Here is a 20,633-nt window from a genome sequence, read left to right as displayed (position 1 = left end):
ACGCACTTCGTGAATCACTGACATGGAATGTATTCTTCATTGCCAAACCTAAGCAGTACAGTATGTCACATCCATATTACTAACCGAAAGTTGTAAACCGGATATGGACGCAGGGCGCTGGGCGCATCGAGGCGCACGCACACTGCCGCACTGCAACGAGCCCGCCACAGAGAAAACAAAAAAGGTTGTAAACCAGATATGGACGCAGGGCGCTGGGCGCATCGAGGCGCACGCGCACTGCCGCACTGCAATGAGTCCGCCACAGAGAAAACAAAAACGATATGTGAATATGTGAATCACATTACAGTATTACAGTACGGAATCCCCAGACGTCTAATCTACATGGCGTAAACCGGATATGGATGCAGGGCGCAGGGATGAACTTGCTGTGCTCCACTCTGCCAGCAGTCGGTGTCAGCAAAGGCAACGGAATCACGTCTCCACAAAACGAGACCGCTTTACTACAGTTATGAGTATGTAATTAAATGACATTTCCCCAGACGCACCCACCCTCCATGATATGTCATCCATCCAGATATCGGACAGAACAGAAACTGATTGCCATTCTTGGATTTCCGATTCGCTAGTGAATTGCGGGCTTACTTGTTCATTATTATTGACTGTACAAATCTTTTGTCATGCAGAAAATTATGATGACTTTCAAGGGGACTGAATACTTTTGCACGCCACTGTATTGGGACATAACCTTTCCATTAAGACCAAGATCAAGATTGTAGCCCCATTATTTTGCGAGTAATCTTGTGACAGACAGACAGAGAGACCTTAGCATTTTCTAAATACAGATGAACATTATCGGTAATAAGTGTTGAAATGGGCAGTCCAGACAATAACCAACATTATATGCACGAAACACACAAGCCTTCAAAAATCCAGTATGCAACATATTGCAATATTCTTTTTCACGTTCATGTTTTTGGCTTGTCTTTAGTTTCTAAAGTATTCCGACATGGCTGTGTTTGTAAGCAGGACTACAAGTGGAAGTAATGGGAGATAGTTTAACATATTTAGCTAATTTCCTTTTTTATTATAATTCTGACATCCATAGACTGGCAAGAGATTTGCCGAAAAATTCAAAAAGCTATCTCTGGCAATGGCAACAGTTCTACTGGGTAAAAATATACGTGAAACAGCTGTCATAATGGAAAGGTACAATTAGAAGAAATCAAATTTAAACTTGACGAAAGAGAAGGAAAGCAAAATGAAAAAGAAAAAGAACGATGCCAGTATGTGGTCCATTCAATTCTCTGAGCTCCTGGGGAGAGGAACATTTGAAAAGAGTGCTAGAGATGAAATGTGCCTGCCCAATTCAGCTGAATAGAAAGTGGCATCGGTACAGCTGAGAATAATTATTGAATTAGGCATGCAAATTATAATGGTCGCATTGATTATGAAGGAAAAGGAAAAGCCTATTGATTCTGATGAAATCGACCACATAAGCGATGCAATTTTCCTTTGATCCTTGACTTGTCACTTTGCTGTAAAACACACTACTGGGACACGGTGAATTGCTGAACACCTGTTCCCTCTGTCGAGCCCAGCTGTTGCTAACAGTATCAGTATTGATCTTGCCCTGCTGACTGAACCTCCTCAGCTCTCAGCCATAAGTCTTAGCTGCCACATTATCTAAGGTTAAAAACCACTTGGCAACATTTGTGTGTGTTTTTTTTTCCAAGTTTGTGTTATTTTAACATTTTTAATGAGTACTAAAATTGAACTTGCTATTACAGTCCAAAAGAGCTTTAGAAGAATAATTCTAACAAGCAGCAACATGAGGTAGCTCAGTGCCAGTATTCCTTTAGTGCTCACCATTTGTGATGAATATTGTGAGACCAGCCTCTGTTACAGGTGGCACCGCCATAGCTCAGAATAAAAATGGGCAAAGTACAAAAGCTATGTTGAAAATAGTTGTTAATTAAACAGAAACCAACAAAGGAACGTGGATCACATCAGTCACCCACAAATTATCAAGCCCTCTCAGTCTAATTCAGTTTCAAAAAGGTCATAGTCTATCTTTGCTGTTTGGTTGTGGAATGGAACCGAAATCCATCGCATTTCACATATTTGCACTGTGGTAACTGCCAGTGGTTAGCAGCAAACCCACAACATCTGGATTACAAAGGCCCCGCCAGATGCAGGCACCACCACTACACCCCACCCATCCACAGGGCATATCCTGCCTACTACACCACGTGTTTTGTCATGGAGTCAGGCCACAATCCATCCCAGTTCATATGTTTGCATTCTGATAACTGAAAGTGTTTACACCTGGATTACAAAGGCCCCCAGAAGCTAGCTCCATTTTACACTGAGCAACAGAACTCCTATGCTCATTCACGTAGGGGCTACCTATTTGTACTCTGAGCGGAGTGCTTCCTGGTAAAATCAGCTGAGCTGTCTATCTCTTCAACTCAGCCTCAACCTTCTGTACAGCACCACCACTACACCTGACCTGTCCACAGGACAAATCCTGCCTACTACGCCAAGTGCTTTATTGTGGAGGCGCACCACAATCCATCCCATTTCACATATTTGCACCGTAATAGCTGAAGGTGGTTACCTCTGGACTACAAAGGCCCTTTGACACTGGCTTATTTTTACATAAGTTGTAGTTGACCACCGGTGAATATCTGAATTGTAAATGGTGATTCCATGATAAAAGAGCTGGCTAAACCAAGTATCAGTTCACAACAGTGCTTCTTCATGCAAATTCTCAATAGGTGCAAATTTGTTACCCTGAACTGTATGCCTTTATGACACATTCTGCTCCAGTTTAAATCACTTTTGCTTCTGTTTTTATATTTTTTATGTATTTGGCTCGTTTAAAATTAGTATTATTATGTTTAATCTTCCATCCATCCATTTTCCAACCCGCTGAATCTGAACACAGGGTCACAGGGGTCTGCTGGAGCTAATCCCAGCCAACACAGGGCACAAGGTAGGAACCAATCCCAGGCAGGGTGCCAACCCACCGCAGGACACACACAAACACACCAAGCACACACTAGGGCCAATTTAGAATCGCCAATCCACCTAACTGGCATGTCTTTGGACTGTGGGAGGAAACCAGAGCGCCTGGAGGAAACCCACGCAGACACGGGGAGAACATGCAAACTCCACGCAGGGAGGGCCTGGGAAGCGAACCCGGGTCCCCAGGTCTCCCAACTGCGAGGCAGCAGCGCTACCCACTGCGCCACCGTGCCGCCATGTTTAATCTTATTTTTCCTTATTTATAGAAATTTGATTCTTTTTCATCATGCCCTTCAGGGTTTTTGCAAGGTAGACAGTAACTGCAGCTTAGGGAGTTCAGTATATTAGTAATGTATATATAACAGAGGCGTTGCTCCAAAGTGATGTACAAGATCAGCATTCATTACACCTGTTTACATGTACTGTATATGTGTTATGGCTTGAAAAACATTAGACGGAGAGTCTAAAGATTAATCTGGGAATCAATAAGATCAGTAGATGTTTAAGTAAACAATGTTGCAGCAAGGAAAGGGCCAAAACCAGGAGATCAAAACTAAACAGGCAACCAAGACACCAAGGAAACTTGAATGTGCAGCAAGGTTTGGGTCTACTGTGCATTTCAAAAAAAAAACAAATAAGGCTGGCTTTGTTTTTAACGGAGGGACCTGAAGATGAAAAGTTGTCACTAAGCAAAAATTCAGTACACAAAAGTCATTTCTATCTTTAACTAAACTCATGACAGTAATCAGAATTCATAGTCATTATTTTGAAGCATTAAGTTCTTAACCCGTAAGACGTATTTGAAAAGTTAAGCACACACCAATGAATTGATTTGTTTTTATCCATAATTTTGGGTAACCAGTAAGTGCTGGATGTCTTTATATAGTGACACCCTGACCATGAGAAACAGAAGGTGCCCACTATGGCTGTATACAATATAAACAATAATATTGGCTTCAGGGTTAGATGTGATGTATTTTTTCAAAATCACTCTAAACCTGGAAATAAATGTTAGATTTGGTTCCTCTTGTATTAAAAACCATTCAGAGAACCCAAAATATCCATGAAGGTTTACGTGAAATGTCTTAAAAATAACAATGGTAGGATAGTCCAGTAAATTACAAACAGGGTTAGAAAAGCAAATAAGGTTTTTTTTTTATAGTATAAAGGTTGTAGGTTGTAAGGAAGAGGAAAGGCTCTACAAAAGCCAGCATGCTACTATATAAGGAGGCCTACATGCCCATATTGCTGTATGGTTGGAAAGGTAACCAGTGATGGATAATATTAGGATTATAGCCAGTTAGATATGATTCTTCATGTAGGTGTTTAGGAAAATAAGGGAGGGAATGAAACAGTGAGGGCAAAGGTGGAAAAGGTTCATTTAGAAGGACTGTAAAGAAGTGGCAACTGAAATGGGTTGCAAAAAAGAAGCAAGAGAACACATGTGATGGACTTAAGAAGGATGGAAAAATCAAAGGATAATACAGAAGGTGTGAACATGGAGGAGGTGGACTCATATTTTTTAAATACATTTGGCTCTTTTTCAGTTCTCCATTCCCCACTCTAAGCCATGTACACATCACTTTGTAGGGAAGCTCTGCTTCTCACTTATATTCATTTGGTGTTTCATTTTTTCATCTCTTGTACTCTTCTTAAATGGAGCCTAGATGTCTGCTGACCTTTTGCCTGAGTGTTGGGTCTGCAGTTGAAAACTATCATTAGATCAGCCTTTATTGAAGGCAAGCATTGACCTTTTAGTTGATTTCTTCCTGGCAAATATCTGATAAAGGAACTGTCAAAACAATTTTATGAATATTGATCTTGGCGCTTTAAAAATATGCAAACGTTAATTGGCGTCTCCAGGCTAGTAACAAGGTTTAGGTTTCTCTAGGATGACCAGACAATTGCAATACCATTGCATTTTGTCTTTTGAGAACAAAGCAATGTTTTATATAATTCACATGCATACATTCATAACTTAATAAAAGGAGGCGGGGACCCTGGACTTAGAGTAATGGTACAGTAATCACAAAAATATTTAAACAATGATGAAACAAAAATGAGACAGTAAAATTAGATGACCAACTGTATATCCAAAATATGGCTGTAAATAAAACAACGTTTAAACATTTAGCTGATATGAGTCTGGAAACCGTTAGGAAATTAAAAACTGTGATCACCTAAGCCCCACTCCCTTCTAACCTTATGCCCAGTCATCACAATGTACTTGAAGTATAAAACTAAATTTCAGCATAGCTTCCTTGTCATATTGCAGGTCAATTATGTAAACCAAATTCGCACAACTGAATCAAATCAAGTATAATAACAAAGCAAACTCTTACAAACCCAGGTAAAACATGCTTTGATACTCTTCATTTTTAGTTTTCCACACATTTCGTGCACTCCATTTCCATCATGATAGGAAATTAATAATAATGATAAATACAATCGCTCTGCTAGTGGCACCTTGCATAGCACTTGCAAGGAAGCAGCAGTGAGGTTATAGTCAAGCAACAAGCGAATAAAGTACAGAGGAAAGAACACTATAGTGTTTGTGGCTGAGCTGCTGGCCTGGATAGTATGGGTGTTCACACTAAGAAAAGAAGTGTCAGACGTTTCTCAGATTCAGAACACAATATAATAAGTACAATAGGAATTCACAGAATTTTTCCTGACTTAATCCAAAATGCTGAATATCAAGGACAACTGGTGGCAGAAGTGGGATGGTATAGGCACCTGTATAATTCCACTCTCTGAGACAACAAGGATGATCAGATGATGACAAATTCATGGAAGGAAATTGCAAATAGCACTGGACAATCAAAAGAGTATGAAAGAAAACAACAAAAAATATGGATACTCTACTTTCTTCTTTTTTTTTGCCTCCTAAAATCAATAACAACAGGCAGAGTTTCTTCGATCATAGCCCTCTTTTCCTGAACAATCATGTAAGAAATTTGCTTATTCTGCTGTAAAATTGTTAGGTATGCAACACTGACCAGACACTGCCACCTACGGACTAGGAGAATATCAATATGCCGATTGGAAAGACTGCCACAAGTATAAATGCATTTTGGTTTCTGACATCGCATACACTTTGCATCTCGGCCTGATTAACATGGTAAATATAAACAGGGCTAAAAAACTCAGATTCTCTAGTCACACATGCACATCTGAGGTTCACCTTCTGGGCTTGTTTGAGGTAAGCACTACCGCTAAGGGACACCAGAGAGTGCGATCGCTTACTTTCATATCCCTCTTACCACCCACAGCTCGGAGAAGACACTCACTAAACACAATTGACCATGCCCTTTTGGGACTATAAAAATTAGGTGCTCCAGAAATGTGACATCTTATTCAGTAGATGAGTTAACCAAATTACGGAGCTCTGACTCTGTGACTGGGCCACTCTCCAGAGCCTATCATTTTGAACCCAATGACTAAAATTTGCTTTATTAACCCTTGTGCTATCACATATCTACTGTTTTCAATTCTTTTTTTGTCTTGAAAGCAAACGGGGTGGCCTGATTGGCACCCCAACATTTCTTTTCAGTCCTGTCCTTCACCCGGCCAACAGCACTCTGTTACGTAAATAGGTTTTTATCTAGCTGAATAAAGTTCATCCCATCCACCATTTAAGTTCATTTTTTACTGTATTACTCTTTTCACACATTGAATTGAAATGGCTAAAAACAAGCAGACAGAATCAACTGCATGTGGAAAACTGCCATATAACCTAGTTTGTGTCTGTCCTAGCATGAAAGAAAGTGCGAGCACATAAACAAGAAAAAGTAGAAACCTAAGTGCCAAACTTTTAAGCACCAGCCACCTACATAAGCATAAAACGTCAAATGAATTGTGGCGCCTTTGTGTCATGCAAGCAGATGCTCTAGAAGCACAATGCAATCCACATGACCAAATTTGCCAAAAATTAGGCGAACATTAAATCTGCCTATTTTCAGCTGCTCACATTATGTAAACATTTCCACCGTTCTGATTCTTTACATAAAATGTTTATGAAATTCCTTGAATTCTAAGATCCCTAATCCAAACTGCTTCAGTTAAACCAATGTATAATAAATGAACAAATAAATGTATCTAATGTATTTATGTTATTATCTGAATGGAGTTGTTGACCGCTAGTAACCAGAAGACTTCAGAAGAAATGTTGGGGTGCCAACTGGGCCATCCTGTTTACTTCATTGATACATGAATAAAATAACAAACACATGATGGTGCCAAGTAGAACAGAAACCAGTAAAGCCGTCGGCTGTTATACAGTAACATTTCCTGTTTAGGTTTGTCAGGCTTGTCATCAAACTATCTTCCCATAGGTGGGTCATCTTTCAAATAAGTCCAAACCTTCTGGGAGAGCCCTCTTTTTATAGCTCCTGGACTGGAAGGGACAGAGTTAGTTGCCCTCCCAGGGTGCTTTCTCTGGGGTATGAGTGGAAAAGGAAACAAAGTGCTTAGCAGTCTCACCCTCTGGTGTCCCGGGGTGGTCATGCTCACCTTTGATGAGTTGAGAAGGTGACTATCTGAAGTGCATGTGTGACGTTTATATATACAGTCATATGAAAAAGTTTGGGATCCCCTCCTAATTCTTTGGCTTTTTATCATTGGCTGAGCTTTCAAAGTAGCAACTTATTTTTAATAAATGACATGTCTTATGGAAACAGTAGTATTTCAGCAGTGACATTAAGTTTATTGGATTAACAGAAAATATGCGTCATAACAAAATTAGACAGGTGCATAAATTTGGGCACCCCAACAGAGATATTACATCAATACTTAGTTGAGCCACATTTTGCAAATATAACAGCCTCTAGATGCTGTCCTCCTATAGCCTTTGATGAGTGTCTGGATTCTGGATGGAGGTATTTTTGACCATTCTTCCAACAAAATCTCTCCAGTTCAGTTAAATTTGACAGCCTGCTTCAAATCATCCCATAGATTTTCGATGATATTCGTCAGGGGACTGTGACAGCCATTCCAGAACATTGTACTTCTCCCTCTGCATGAATGCCTTTGTAGATTTCAAACTGTGTTTTAGGTCATTGTCTTGGAATATCCAACCCCTGCGTAACTTCAACTTTGTGACTGATGCTTGAACATTATCCTGAAGAATTTGTTGATACTGGGTTGAATTCATCCAATCCTTGACTTTAACAAGGGCCCCTGTCCCTGAACTAGCCACACAGCCCCGCGGCATGATGGAACCTCCACCAAATTTGACAGTAGATAGCAGGTGTTTTTCTTGGAATGCGGTGTTCTTCTTCTGCCATTCAGAGTGCTTTTTGTTATGACCAAATAACTCAATTTTTGTCTCATCAGTCCAAAGCACTTTGTTCCAAAATGAATCTGGCTTGTCAAAATGAGCATTTGCATACAACAAGCGTGTGGCGTGAGTGCAGAAAGGGCTTCTTTCTCATCACCCTGCCATACAGATGTTCTTTGTGCAAATTGCGCTGAACTGTAGAACAATGTACAGATACACCATCTGCAGCAAGATGTTCTTGCAGGTCTTTGGAGGTGATCTGTGGGTTGTCTGTAACCATTCTCACAATCCTGTGCATATGCCGCTCCTGTATTTTTCTTGGCCTGCCAGACCTGCTGGGTTTAACAGCAACTGTGCCCGTGGCCTTCCATTTCCTGATTCCATTCCTTACAGTTGAAACTGACAGTTTAAACCTTGTGGAAGTCCAGCCCCAGACACAGACAGGCACACATCGATAGTTGCATAAAGCACACATTTATTATAAATAATGTCCACAGCACACAGTGCCCTTGCACCAATCTCCCACTTCTTTAAGTCTCTACTCCTCTCCGCCAAGCTCTATCTTCTTCCTCCTGACTGCAGCTAACGAATGGAGGGAGGCAGCCACTTTTATGTCCACCTGCGTGTGCTCCAGGTGCCTCCTGACGAACTCCCTGCAGCACTCCCTGGTTTTCCTTCCGCCAGCACCTCCAGGTGTGACGGAAGTGCTGACGTCCAAGGCTTCATACGCATCTGGGCGCCCCCTGACGGTGACCACGGGCCCCTATAGGGTTGAGCTTCCATGCTCTGTTCCCGTGGCCACCATACCAACCAGGGTGGCTGCCCTCTCGTGGTCGGGAGGAGGTGTAGTCCCTCTTCTGGTCCTTCCAGGCATCCCAGCTGGGTACCGTCCCCAGCTGCCCGCCACAACCTCTAAGATAGCTTTTTGTAGCCTTTCCCTAAACCATGAGACTGAACAATCTTTGTTTTCAGATCTTTTGAGAGTTGCTTTGAGGATCCCATGCTGTCACTCTTCAGAGGAGAGTCAAAGGGAAGCACAACTTGCAATTGACCACCTTAAATACCTTTCCTCATGATCGGACAGACCTGTCTATGAAGTTCAAGGCTTAATGAGCTAATCCAACCAGTTTGGTGTTGCAAGTAATCAGTATTGAGCAGTTACATGCATTCAAATCAGCAAAATTACAAGGGGATCCAAATTTTTGCACACCCAGTTTTTCACATTTGATTTCATTTCATACAACTAAATACTGCTTCACTAAAAATCTTTGTTTGGAAAACACCCCAGTACTCAGATGTTCCTAGGAAATGAAAGACATACAACTGTTAACTTTTTGTTGAAAGTAGAGTCAATTATTATGCAGGCTGAGAGGGGTTCCCAAACTTTTTCATATGACTGTATATGTATATATATATATATACACACACTTGACTTCATGGTTTTCATAGTAAGACTTCAAACTCTTTCTCTGTACGTTTAGGATTCATTTTCTCAGAGGTTGATGCGCTTGCTCTTCTTTTCTCCACCCTAGTGGCTCACTTCTTCTCTTCTTTCGTTGGCATCTTTTCACATTACAACTGATTAAGTCAGTGTTTCTGTTGCAATTACTTAGTACATTTTATTTAATTTTCCACTTAAGCTGGCACTCAAGTCTTCAATCTACCTCAAGAATGATTTAAGATAGGAAGTGGTAGGGGAAGTGACAGCAAAGGTGGTAGGGATGAGAATGCTGCCGAGAGCTGATTCTACAATAAAACAAATTAAAAATAAAAAGAGGAGTAACCTTGGAGGTCAATCATCACCCCGAAAGCAGATCTTCACGTAGTATATGTGTACCAAATTTCAGGTCAATAGGTCAAATGGTTTGCGAGCTACAGGTGATTTAAAATCCTGGACAGACAAACGAACAGCCACGGTAGCGTATTATATATAAAGATAGTGGGACTAAAGCAAACAATACAAGGAAAAAGTTATGGGATTTCCAACAATATCCTTGTTTAATAATAGTGATGCTAAAAAACTGAAGGGAAATGAAAAACGGAATAACAAAGAGAAGCCATGTGAGATCGTTTCAGCTATTTGGTTATAGTTGCTTCTGTAGAGACTCTGCTTTACAGATGTGGTCTGATGAATGAATGACATTGAGTTGATTTTTTTATAGGGTGGTGGCCTGAAAGACATGTGCTTCTGGGGTGGACTGAAAGCATTGACTCATTTCAGCTAGAAGAGGTGGCTAGAAGGAGGAGGACTGTAACCCATAACTTAATTGTCCTATTATTTTTAAATATGTTATCTTACTGCTTAACATTTCATAAGAATTTTAAACATCGAATGACAAAAAACTATTCAGCCTTTTTCCTAGTTATGTCCTCATCCATAAAGAATCTATCCACCCATTTTCCTAACCAACATGGTAGTTATCCAGGGTAGGGTGGTGGGGCAGCTGGAGCCAATCCCAGCAGTCATCTTTTGCAAGGCAGGAACAACACCTGGACAGGGTGCCAGTTCACATCACATTGCATCAAGAATCCATCCATCCATTATCCAACCCACTATATCCTAACTACAAGGTCACGGGGGTCTGCTGGAGCCAATCCCAGCCAACACAGGGCGCAAGGCAGGAGACAAACCCGGGCAGGGCGCCAACCCACCGCAGGGCACACACCCACACACCAAGCACACACTAGGGACAATTTAGGAGTGCCAATGCACCTAACCTGCATGTCTTTGGACTGTGGGAGGAAACCCACACAGACACGGGAAACTCCACACAGGGAGGACCCGGGAAGCGAACCCAGGTCTCCTAACTGCGAGGCATGCATCAAGAATTTGCTTGGGAAATCAAGAATCATAAGAAAACAAACTAAGAATTTTAAATTAAATGTCCAATTGCTAAAGTAACCAAAATCAAGAAAAAGAAAAAGTTCAAAACATAATAGAAAGGATAAGCCCATCATTCAGCTGGATGCAGATCAGACGCCAACTCTCTGTTTAAATGTGTGCTCTGTGCTTCTTCTCCCTGGGGTGAACTTCAGAGCCTAATTTCATGGAAGATTAATATGAGAAATTGTCTCTGAAAAGAGGAAAAGTAACAGTCTGTGATTCTGTACACATAATTTACAAATACAGTAAATAATTATTCTCCAGAGAAGCTTTTGCGCCACTTTACAATCCTAGTTTAATGGCATTTATAAGCAGGAAAAGAACGCGAGGGCCAATTAAATTAAAGCTGCCCTTATGCAACATTGCAGTGCATTAGGGAGAAACTTTTAATCATATTGTCTGTATCATGGCATGGAAATGAATTCCAAATTAAGAGGTGCAGTCCAAACGCATTTAGTGAATTACTCCGTTTTACCAGCGAGTTCATAAAAGTAACAGCAATTGAGATATTTAAATTATTAATGTGTTTTATGCGACTGTACACAATCATAGAGGAGTAAATGCAGTGGTAATTTGTAATGATTCAGAGCCTGCAATACAAGGACTAAAAAGGCAACCATTTGTACTTTTGACTTTTCCAATTTAGTGCTCATCTTTATGTAAGGTTCAGCGCATGATAATTACTTCTTCATAGAAACATCTTAAACTTTATGGGTCTAAGCACTTTGATTGTTCCTCTGATTCTTCTGGCTACTTAAAATAAGCTCTCCATCTATCCATACATCCATCAATTTTATCAGGGTAATGGAGTCCAAAACTCATCACAGGAGCATAGGGCGCAAGGTAAGAAGCAACCCTGGATGATTTCTTGAAAAATTTGATTGATTTCTGCCAATACCAATCCATTGATCCATTCTTTTATTTTAGATGTCAGCATATTCCATTCAGGGGTCATAAGGAGATTCTGATTTAAAGAGCACATCTCTAGTCCTCCATCTTTCAAAAAGGTGTACATGAAGTGATATAAAGTGATAAATTCAGCAGCGCTGAACCTTCACTTTTTCTTGTGGAGCCTAGTACAAGCAAACAGAAAACAGAAGACAGTACATTTTTACCAGACCTTTTCCTCAGGTCAGATTTACTCTGACCAAATGAGACCCCAACTGCATTAGTTGTGTGTTCTGGGGGTCGAGAGTAGACAGACTCCTTCCTCCAGTACCGAGTGTTTCACCTCTAGCTAGGATGACCACATGTTCCATATTTCCAGGGGTCTTCCCAGATATCAGCCCCAATTTAAGCATCCCAAACAGTTTTAATCTTTGCATCTGTGCTTTTCCAAAACACTTTCATTACATTCCATGAAGACATTGCACAATAACTGGCCGGTTGTGTTATTAAGCTGGCACCCATATAACTACATCTGACAGTGCCAACTATGGGTGTCTACCTTAGAAATAATCATGCCGACTTGTTGCCCCATTGTAAGGTTCCTTAGTTCTGGATGTTTAATCATTTCTTGCTTAGCTATCATGAGGCATAGTAGAAAATTCTACAGCCTCACTGCTTTAGAATCCTGCTTGAGAAACATCCGTGTGACATTTGCAACCTATGATGAAGTCACTTGGGTGTTTTCTGGCTAATTGTTTTTTTTTCCCCAGACATCCCAAAGAAGTGCATGTTAGGCAGAAATTGCCCCACTTTGAGTGAGTGGACCATGCAGTGGACTAGTCACATGTAGGTTTGTGCCCATTTACTCCACCACCACAGATTAAGTAAGTGGAGTTTTAGTTAAAAGATAAATGTCAGTGGGTAACTGACGTCCTTTATTCTTGCTAAGAAGAGCTGTTCAAAACCGTTTTTAATTAGAATATTTTAGAATAAGCATTTATTTCGGGGAAAGGTTCATTCACCATTCTTTGTTGTTTTAAAAGATTTGTTTGTGTTGTTGGCTCTCTTCTCTTTCTCTCGGGTGGGGATTGAATTCTGGTTTGTTAAGTTTGACTCGATTGTATGTAATGTAATTTTCTTTGTTGTATAAGTTAGACTTGATTGTATAGAATGTTTTTGTTTAAAATAAAATCAATAGAAAATAAGTAAATAAAAAAGATGAATGAATTAAATATCACATAAAAAAGTGTAATTGTGAATGACGTTTAGTAGCAGCTGTGTGCATTACGGCACACTTCATTTTGGAAAAAAAGGAGAAGATAGTGTTTTGAGTATTAAGTTTCCGTTACCTAAGTACTTAACACCCAAGTTTTCATTTTCATTGTGTCCTTCTATTTGAGAGACCTAATCGTGAGGTTGTCGCCATTTTCCTTATTGGCAACAGCACTAATTCAGCAGCTGTGATGAAACCTGACCTCAGGGCGCTCTGAGAATTGTAGGCTCGTACGTCTAAATGCATGACCCTTCTGTGAGCCAATGTGACATTCGTTCAGCACTGTGTTCGTTATTTGGGGCAAGTAAAGAAACTTTTACCATCACCTCAATAAGATATGCCAGCCTAAAGCCTTGTGGAAGTAAGTACCAATCATCTAAGAAAATGACTTCATTAGTATAACCAGCATGGAATGGATTACAGTGCCTCAAAAAAGTTTTCACCCCCTTGAAAGATTTCATATTTTATTGTTATACATCCATCCATCCATCCATTTTCCAACCTGCTGAATCCGAACACAGGGTCACGGGGGTCTGCTGGAGCCAATCCCAGCCAACACACAGGGCACAAGGCAGGAACCAATCCCGGGCAGGGTGCCAACCAAGCACACCCACACACCAAGCACACACTAGGGCCAATTTAGAAATGCCAGTCCACCTAACCTGCATGTCTTTGGACTGTGGGAGGAAACCGGAGCGCCCGGAGGAAACCCACGCAGACACGGGGAGAACATGCAAACTCCACGCAGGGAGGACCTGGGAAGCAAACCCGGGTCTCCTAACTGCGAGGCAGCAGTGCTACCCACTGCGTGATCGTGCTGCCCCATTGTTATACAACGTTAAATCAAAGTGGATCTAATTTAGCTTTTTTGACATTGATACATTGATCAACCAATAAGACTCTTTAATGCGAAAGTCAAAACAGATCTCTGCAAAGTGACCTAAATTAATGACAAATAAACAAAAAATTGACTGCACAAGTAAGTACTCGCCCCCTTTCATTTGACACATCTAAATCATCAGTGGTGCAGCACAATGGTTTTAGAAGTCACAGTATTAGTTCAATGGTGGTCACCTTTCTGTAACTGAGGGGTTTCACTTGATTGTAGTATAAATGCACCTCATCTTGAATTTTCAGCTTTTGGTGAGTCAGTATGATGGCCTAACCTACACAATGAAGACAAAGGAACACTTTGAGCAACTCCATGGAAAGGTGATTGAAAAGCACAAGTCAGGGATGAAGACAAAAGAAATATCCATGCCACTGAATATCTTGTAGAGTCCTGTTAAATTAATCATTAAGAAATGGAAAGAGCCCAGCTGGAAAGCTGTCTAGTGCAGGTCATCCAACAAAGACTAGTGAGAGGGGTCTGTGGGAACTCTAAAGAAATTACAAGCTACAGCAGCTGAGATTGGAGACACTGAGTAGACAGCTTCTGTTGCCCAGGTGCATGACCAGTCACAGCTGTATGGAAGTGGGGCAAAGAGAAAGGAGGTGCAGTGGTAGTGCTGCTGCTTTGCAGTAAGGAGACTGTGGAAGATTGTGGGTTCGCTTCCCGGTTCCTCCCTGTGTGGATAGCGCTTTGAGTACTGAGAAAAGCGCTATATAAATGTAATGAATTATTATTTATTATTATTGGTACACCCACCACACGATGAGCCACCACAGAAGCCCAAATTAAGACCAGAGTGAAGCCACGTAACCAGTGACACCTCAGGACCACACTAGTTTGAATGGAGTGGAATAGTGTGAGGTTTTTTTTACAGGGGCTGGAGTGCCAATCCTGCCACTAATCCCATAGTATCCCCTGCAAGCTTGCATGCCTGGATGCAGGTTAGCGTCATACGCAGGATGGAGGTTAACTGCAGGTTAAAGGCTTTGCTCAAAGGACCAATGGAGTGGAATCACTTCTTGCATTTATGGAATTCAAACTGACAACCTTCTGATTATTGCCACAGATCCCTAGCCTCAGAGCTACCACTCCATATGTAAAGAGAAAGACATCATTAAAAAAATGCACAGAGAGTATGCCAAAAAGGAACTTGGGAGACTCTGAAATTAGATGGGGGAGATTCTATGGTCCAATGAGACCAAATTGTAGCATTTTGGCAATTAGACTAAATACCATCTTTGAACACTGCACATTGTCAACAACACACAATCCAATCCTGAAGTGTAGAATGGTGTTGGCAACATCAGGACTTGGGGATGCTTCTCTGTGGCAGGCATCAGAAGGCTTATGAGGGGAAAAAGGAATGAATCAAAATACAGTGAAATCCTGGAGGAAAACCTGATGCAGTCTGCAAGAACCCTGCATCTTGGAGAAGACACCAAAGCTCAAGCTACATAGAAATGGCTTCAAAACAATAATGTTAAAGTCCTGGAATGACTGAGTCAGAATCCAGATCTCAATCTACCTGGACTGGACTTGATAAAGGCTGGGCACTCACAAGCTCCAAATAACCTGACAGAGCTGGAGGAGTTTTGCAAAGAAGAATGGGGAAAAATGGCTGTGACCAGTTGTCAAAACCTAACAGAGAGAGCTGAGCGCACAGACTGTCATGGCTGTCAAAGGTGCATCTGCTAAATAGTGAAATAAATGGGGTGAATACTAATGTAATCAATTACTTTGTGTTTTATATTTGTAGACCACTTTTCAGAGATCTGTTTTCACTTTGGCATTAAAGAGTCTTTGTCAAAAGAAAGAAATCCTCTGTGATTCAATATTCTTTAACTATTAAAATGGGACATTTCCAAGGTAAGATTGTATGTATAGGTACTGTTTATGGAAGGGTGCTGGATGGTGAGTACTGTGGGACTGTTTCATACCTACTAATGAAAATTCAAAATTGTACATTTTTGTAAAAGCTTCAATGCTGGAGCCCTTCTCTCTAATCTGACTTGCCAATCTGTGATCTACTTCATTATGTGAACAAATGGAGAGTGTGATCTGATAAGGCACATTTATTAAATATACTTTGTATTTTTGTATTTGCATGATTTTGTTAATTTATTCTCTTTACCCACTTATTTAAGCTAGGGTTAAGTTGGGATAAGCCTATCTAGGCCTTAACCATCACTGCACAGGCAAGTCTATTATAATACTGAAACTACAAAATACTGAAAGAATTCTTCCTTGCTGTTGGTTTCATGTTTTAGTTTGCAGTCGGAAATTGATTGCTCTGAACAGATGTTTATGGGATGATCATCAGCTCTTCAAACATCTCAGCTTGTAGAAACTGATGTACCCAACCTTACTTTGATAATCCACAAGTTTCTGTTCGATCAATGGTTTGGAATGACTCACTATGGTGTTATTTCTTCTCTCTTACCAGGCTTCATTCTTGTGTTTCTTTTCTCCTTCCTCAGTAACACGGAGGCTGAGACGCATGTGGTGCCCAGTGACAACGTAGCTGAGAGGATTGTCCTCATCACCTTCCTGTCACTGGTGATGCTGATGACCATTCTTGGGAATCTCCTAGTCATGGTTGCAGTGTGCAGGGACCGCCAGCTCAGGTTTGTGGGACATTAACATGATTAATGGCAATAACTTTTGGTGAACATTTCACTTTTTGAAAAGCTTGAGTTATCTGTTCTTTAACCATCAGTAGTTAATGAATAATACAGTATATCTGCTTACTTTAGCCTTGATATAGACTTATCTGTATTTTTTTTATTAATGACTTAGCCCATCTCTTCATGTATGTATGTCATATCTCATTACAGGACCCATTATGCTTTCCTCCATATGCACATTTTACACTTTTTTCGTGCATGTAGTTTGTTTCCTGGCAAAAACCAAATCACCCTCAGTCAGTGATGGGTCATGGAAGACACCATGTGTACATGGGCTCTGTAGATTTGGAGAAAGCCTATGACCATGTACCCCATGGTATATTGTGGTGGATGCTACAAGAGTTTAGGGTTCTGCAGTCACTGCTTTGTGTTATTTGGTCCCAGTATTTAAACAAAGAGAGTTGTGTTTGCATATCTGCCATTAAAGGTCTGTTCACTGTGGGCGTGTGGTTCCTTTAAAGATGTGTCTCCTCTCTCTTTTTTCCTCTTTGTCATTTTCATTAACAGAATATCAATATGCAACTGATGCACAAACAAAGTCCACATTGGGAACCAGAGGTGCACATCGTCGTTCTTTGTATATGCTGATGTCCCCATGTGACTTTAACCTCTGATGCACACTGTAGGGATTTCTCAGTTGAATGTGTGGTGAGAAGTTAAGCAAAATGACACCTTTTTTTGGCTAACTAGAAAGATTACAACTACAATTGCAAGCTTTCGAGGCAACTCAGGCCCCTTCATCAGGCAAGATGTAATCAATTGAATGAATCAATTGAATCAGTTGAATGTGAAATCTTTGGGATCAACAATAGGTTTGAATTTTCATTTATTTGCTTAGCAGACCCTTTTATCCAAAGTGACTCACAAAAGAGGTCAACATAACTGAATAAACATCAGTCTTGGGGACTGTTTTGAAAACAACTGTTACAGGACAAGGGTAGAAACCACAAAAGAGCAGCTCAGAACAAAATACAATCAATTTACACTTCCTAGGCTAAATAACCTAATCAAACATATGGGCATGAGGTCATGGTCATCTTCTAGAAGAGAGCAAACTTCTATGCACATCCAAGGGGAGATCAGCTTACCCAGATGGAGGAATTCAAACCTCTCAAGGGTGTTGTTCACAATTCAGTGCAGAGATGATATTGAGATTGAACAGTGGATCATCACAGCAGTTGAGATTCTTTGGGTGTTGTACTGGATTTTTGTGATAAGGAAGGAGCTAAGTTCTCAGAAACAGGTCTCAGAAATATCACCAAAGGTAAGAGTTTAGGTACAAGTGGGAAAAATAAGGTTCCATAATAAGTAGTAGAAGTAGAGGAGGTCAACAATAATTGAAGACCCCAGGAGAGAAGTGGTGCTTCTCTGGAGTGAAAGGATCCCGTGGAGTTGTTTTGGTGGTGTGGTGTGGAAGCCCTTTGGTAGGCAGGTCAGTCACCTCCTACTGGGAGGAAACCCTGGATACACCCAGCAGATTAGACCTTTCAGTTGTTCGGTTAATTCACAAGTGGTTGGGGTTACTTCAGCCTGTTGATGTCACTTTTTCCTAAGAAAAGTGGGTAGAATGAAAGATGAGAAAGGGGAATTTTATTTCAACTGGCTCAGATAGGCAAACTGAACAACACAATGTGAAAAAAATGAAACATTCAGACAAGCCTCCATTAAAAATGGAGGCAAAGATATTCCGTGTAGTTACCTTACCACCTGCATTTCCCCTTCCTCTCATGGACACACCACACGGAGTGTTAAATCAGCTTTCATTCTGTGCAAAATATCTTATCATTGTAAAAAAGATTATTTAATTGGTTTTGTGACTTAATGAAATTTAGTTTGATTTATTTGCAGAAACTTGTCTGGCAGCATCTTTTCAACTTTTGCTATTTTTTATACATTTATTCAAATTAATAAAAAAAAATTCATACTTATTTCCTGAAATTAAACCTCTGGGATGAATTGCTGTTTAGTGTTTAAAAATAGAATGTAATCTGTGAGTATTAATAAAATAATTATAGTCCTATGAGCAATATCATATTCTGTGAAAACATCCATTAAAAAACAAACACAAAATGTTTAAACATTTAATACTGAAATAAGTAAAATCATTTACAGCAGGGGTCGCCTGCTCTGGTCTTGGAGGGCTCCAGTGGCGGCAGGTTTTCATTCTAACCCTTTTCTTAATTAGTGACCTGTTTTTGCCGCTAATTCACTTCTTTTGAATTAATTTTAATTGACTTGTTTTTTAAGATTTGTTCCACCGAATTGCTTCATTTCATTCTTTAAATGGCACCCAAACAGAAGTGAAATGTGAAGTGAGTGAGCCAACAGAAGACCAACTAAGTCAGGGCCTCAAACTCCAACCAGTTTCACTCCAACCAGTTGCTTAATCAGGCACAGAGTCTTGTTGTTAATTAAACCCGCTCTTTAATTCCATGGCTTGTTGCTGCTCTCATTGTGCAATAGCAGACATTTCCGAAATTGTGGATTTCCTCTTTTCTAAGAGCTCTGTTAAAATGTGTTGGGGACCTGAGCAGATAAACTTTCTGAGACTTTCACCTTTCTTTATTTTCAAATATCGTATGATGGACACAGTTTTTGGGCATGTTTTGGTTCATTTTATATCTCATTATTGTTTGGCTGCTAATTAAGGAAAAAGAAACAATTGAGGGCTCTGACTCTTCAAGAGCAAATCAATTAAAATGAATTCAAAACAAGTTAATTAGCAGTAAAAACAAATGAAGAAAAGGGTTAGAATGAAAACCTGCAGCCACTGGGGCCCTCCAGAGTTGGGGACCCCTGATTTACAGAGTATAAGAGTGAACATATGAGCTAGTGTTCTGATAGTTGATTGTACTTTGTTCTGTAAATTTAGCAAAAATATCAGACTATTTATTATAATATTGTGTTCTTTAGTTAATAAACACCTTTCTTTTTAATGAAATATGTTTCTTACAGTGGTTTAATGGCAAGTAACATTATGGCATTGTCATGCATAGACTTACAAGCCGAAGTGTACATGTTTAGCACATACTGCATTAATGAGATTCCCAAACCTAGCAAAAGACGTGCTATTAAGTTGATGGTGATTTCTAAATTTGTGAGAGTGGGTTGTGTGTGTGAGTGCCTTACAGTGAACAGATGTCCCAGCTTAGGATGGCTTCGGCTTCATTCACCTCCACTCTAGTTGTCTATAACCCTGACAGGAGTAAGAAATATTGTACAGATGGGGTACTTTTCAATTGCTTAGTGGCATATGTAAAAGAAAATCTATCAAAAAATGTTAACATTTCATATTTTACTGGTTAATAAAGAAGAATCCATCCTGTTGAAAGTAATACAACTTACATTTCACACCAGCCATTCTGGATATTGCCCACAGTGTGTTAAAAGTAACCTTACAGTAAAGCACTATTATTGAAACAAATTTAAAATTACTTTTGACAGTGACCTGGGGCCTCATGTATAAATGGTGCATACGCACAGAAATGTTGCGTCCGAACGTTTCCACGCTCAAATCGCGATGTATAAAACCTAAACTTGGCGTAAAGCCATGCACATTTCCACGGTACCTCATACCCTAGTATACGCAATTTCTCCGCTCGGTTTTGCAGACTGGTGGCAGCCAGCGTCAAAGCAGTGCTACTGTTCCTGTGTGGTCACTCTTTCTTTCTTAGCTCCACATTCCTGACGCGGCTTTATAAATACACTGAAATTAACTGCATATTGTTTATTAGTGTAATGCATCT

The 20,633-nt window shown here is 40.2% G+C and overlaps 1 protein-coding gene across 3 annotated transcripts in view; it reads left to right on the top strand.

The window, feature by feature from the left end:
* Window positions 1–20,633, top strand: part of htr4 (5-hydroxytryptamine receptor 4) — a 465,874-nt gene that overhangs the window by 174,126 nt on the left and 271,115 nt on the right. For all 3 annotated transcript variants that reach the window (XM_028812904.2, XM_051933843.1, XM_051933844.1), the window contains exon 4: window positions 16,681–16,827. In XM_028812904.2, coding sequence (XP_028668737.2) covers window positions 16,681–16,827 — 147 coding nt within the window. The remainder of the gene's footprint in view (window positions 1–16,680; window positions 16,828–20,633) is intronic.

This window comes from Erpetoichthys calabaricus, chromosome 11 (genome assembly GCF_900747795.2).
Source record: "Erpetoichthys calabaricus chromosome 11, fErpCal1.3, whole genome shotgun sequence".
NCBI classification, from domain to species: domain Eukaryota; kingdom Metazoa; phylum Chordata; class Cladistia; order Polypteriformes; family Polypteridae; genus Erpetoichthys; species Erpetoichthys calabaricus.
Note: the sequence above shows the minus strand (reverse complement) of the source record. Positions and strands in the feature narration are given on the sequence as shown.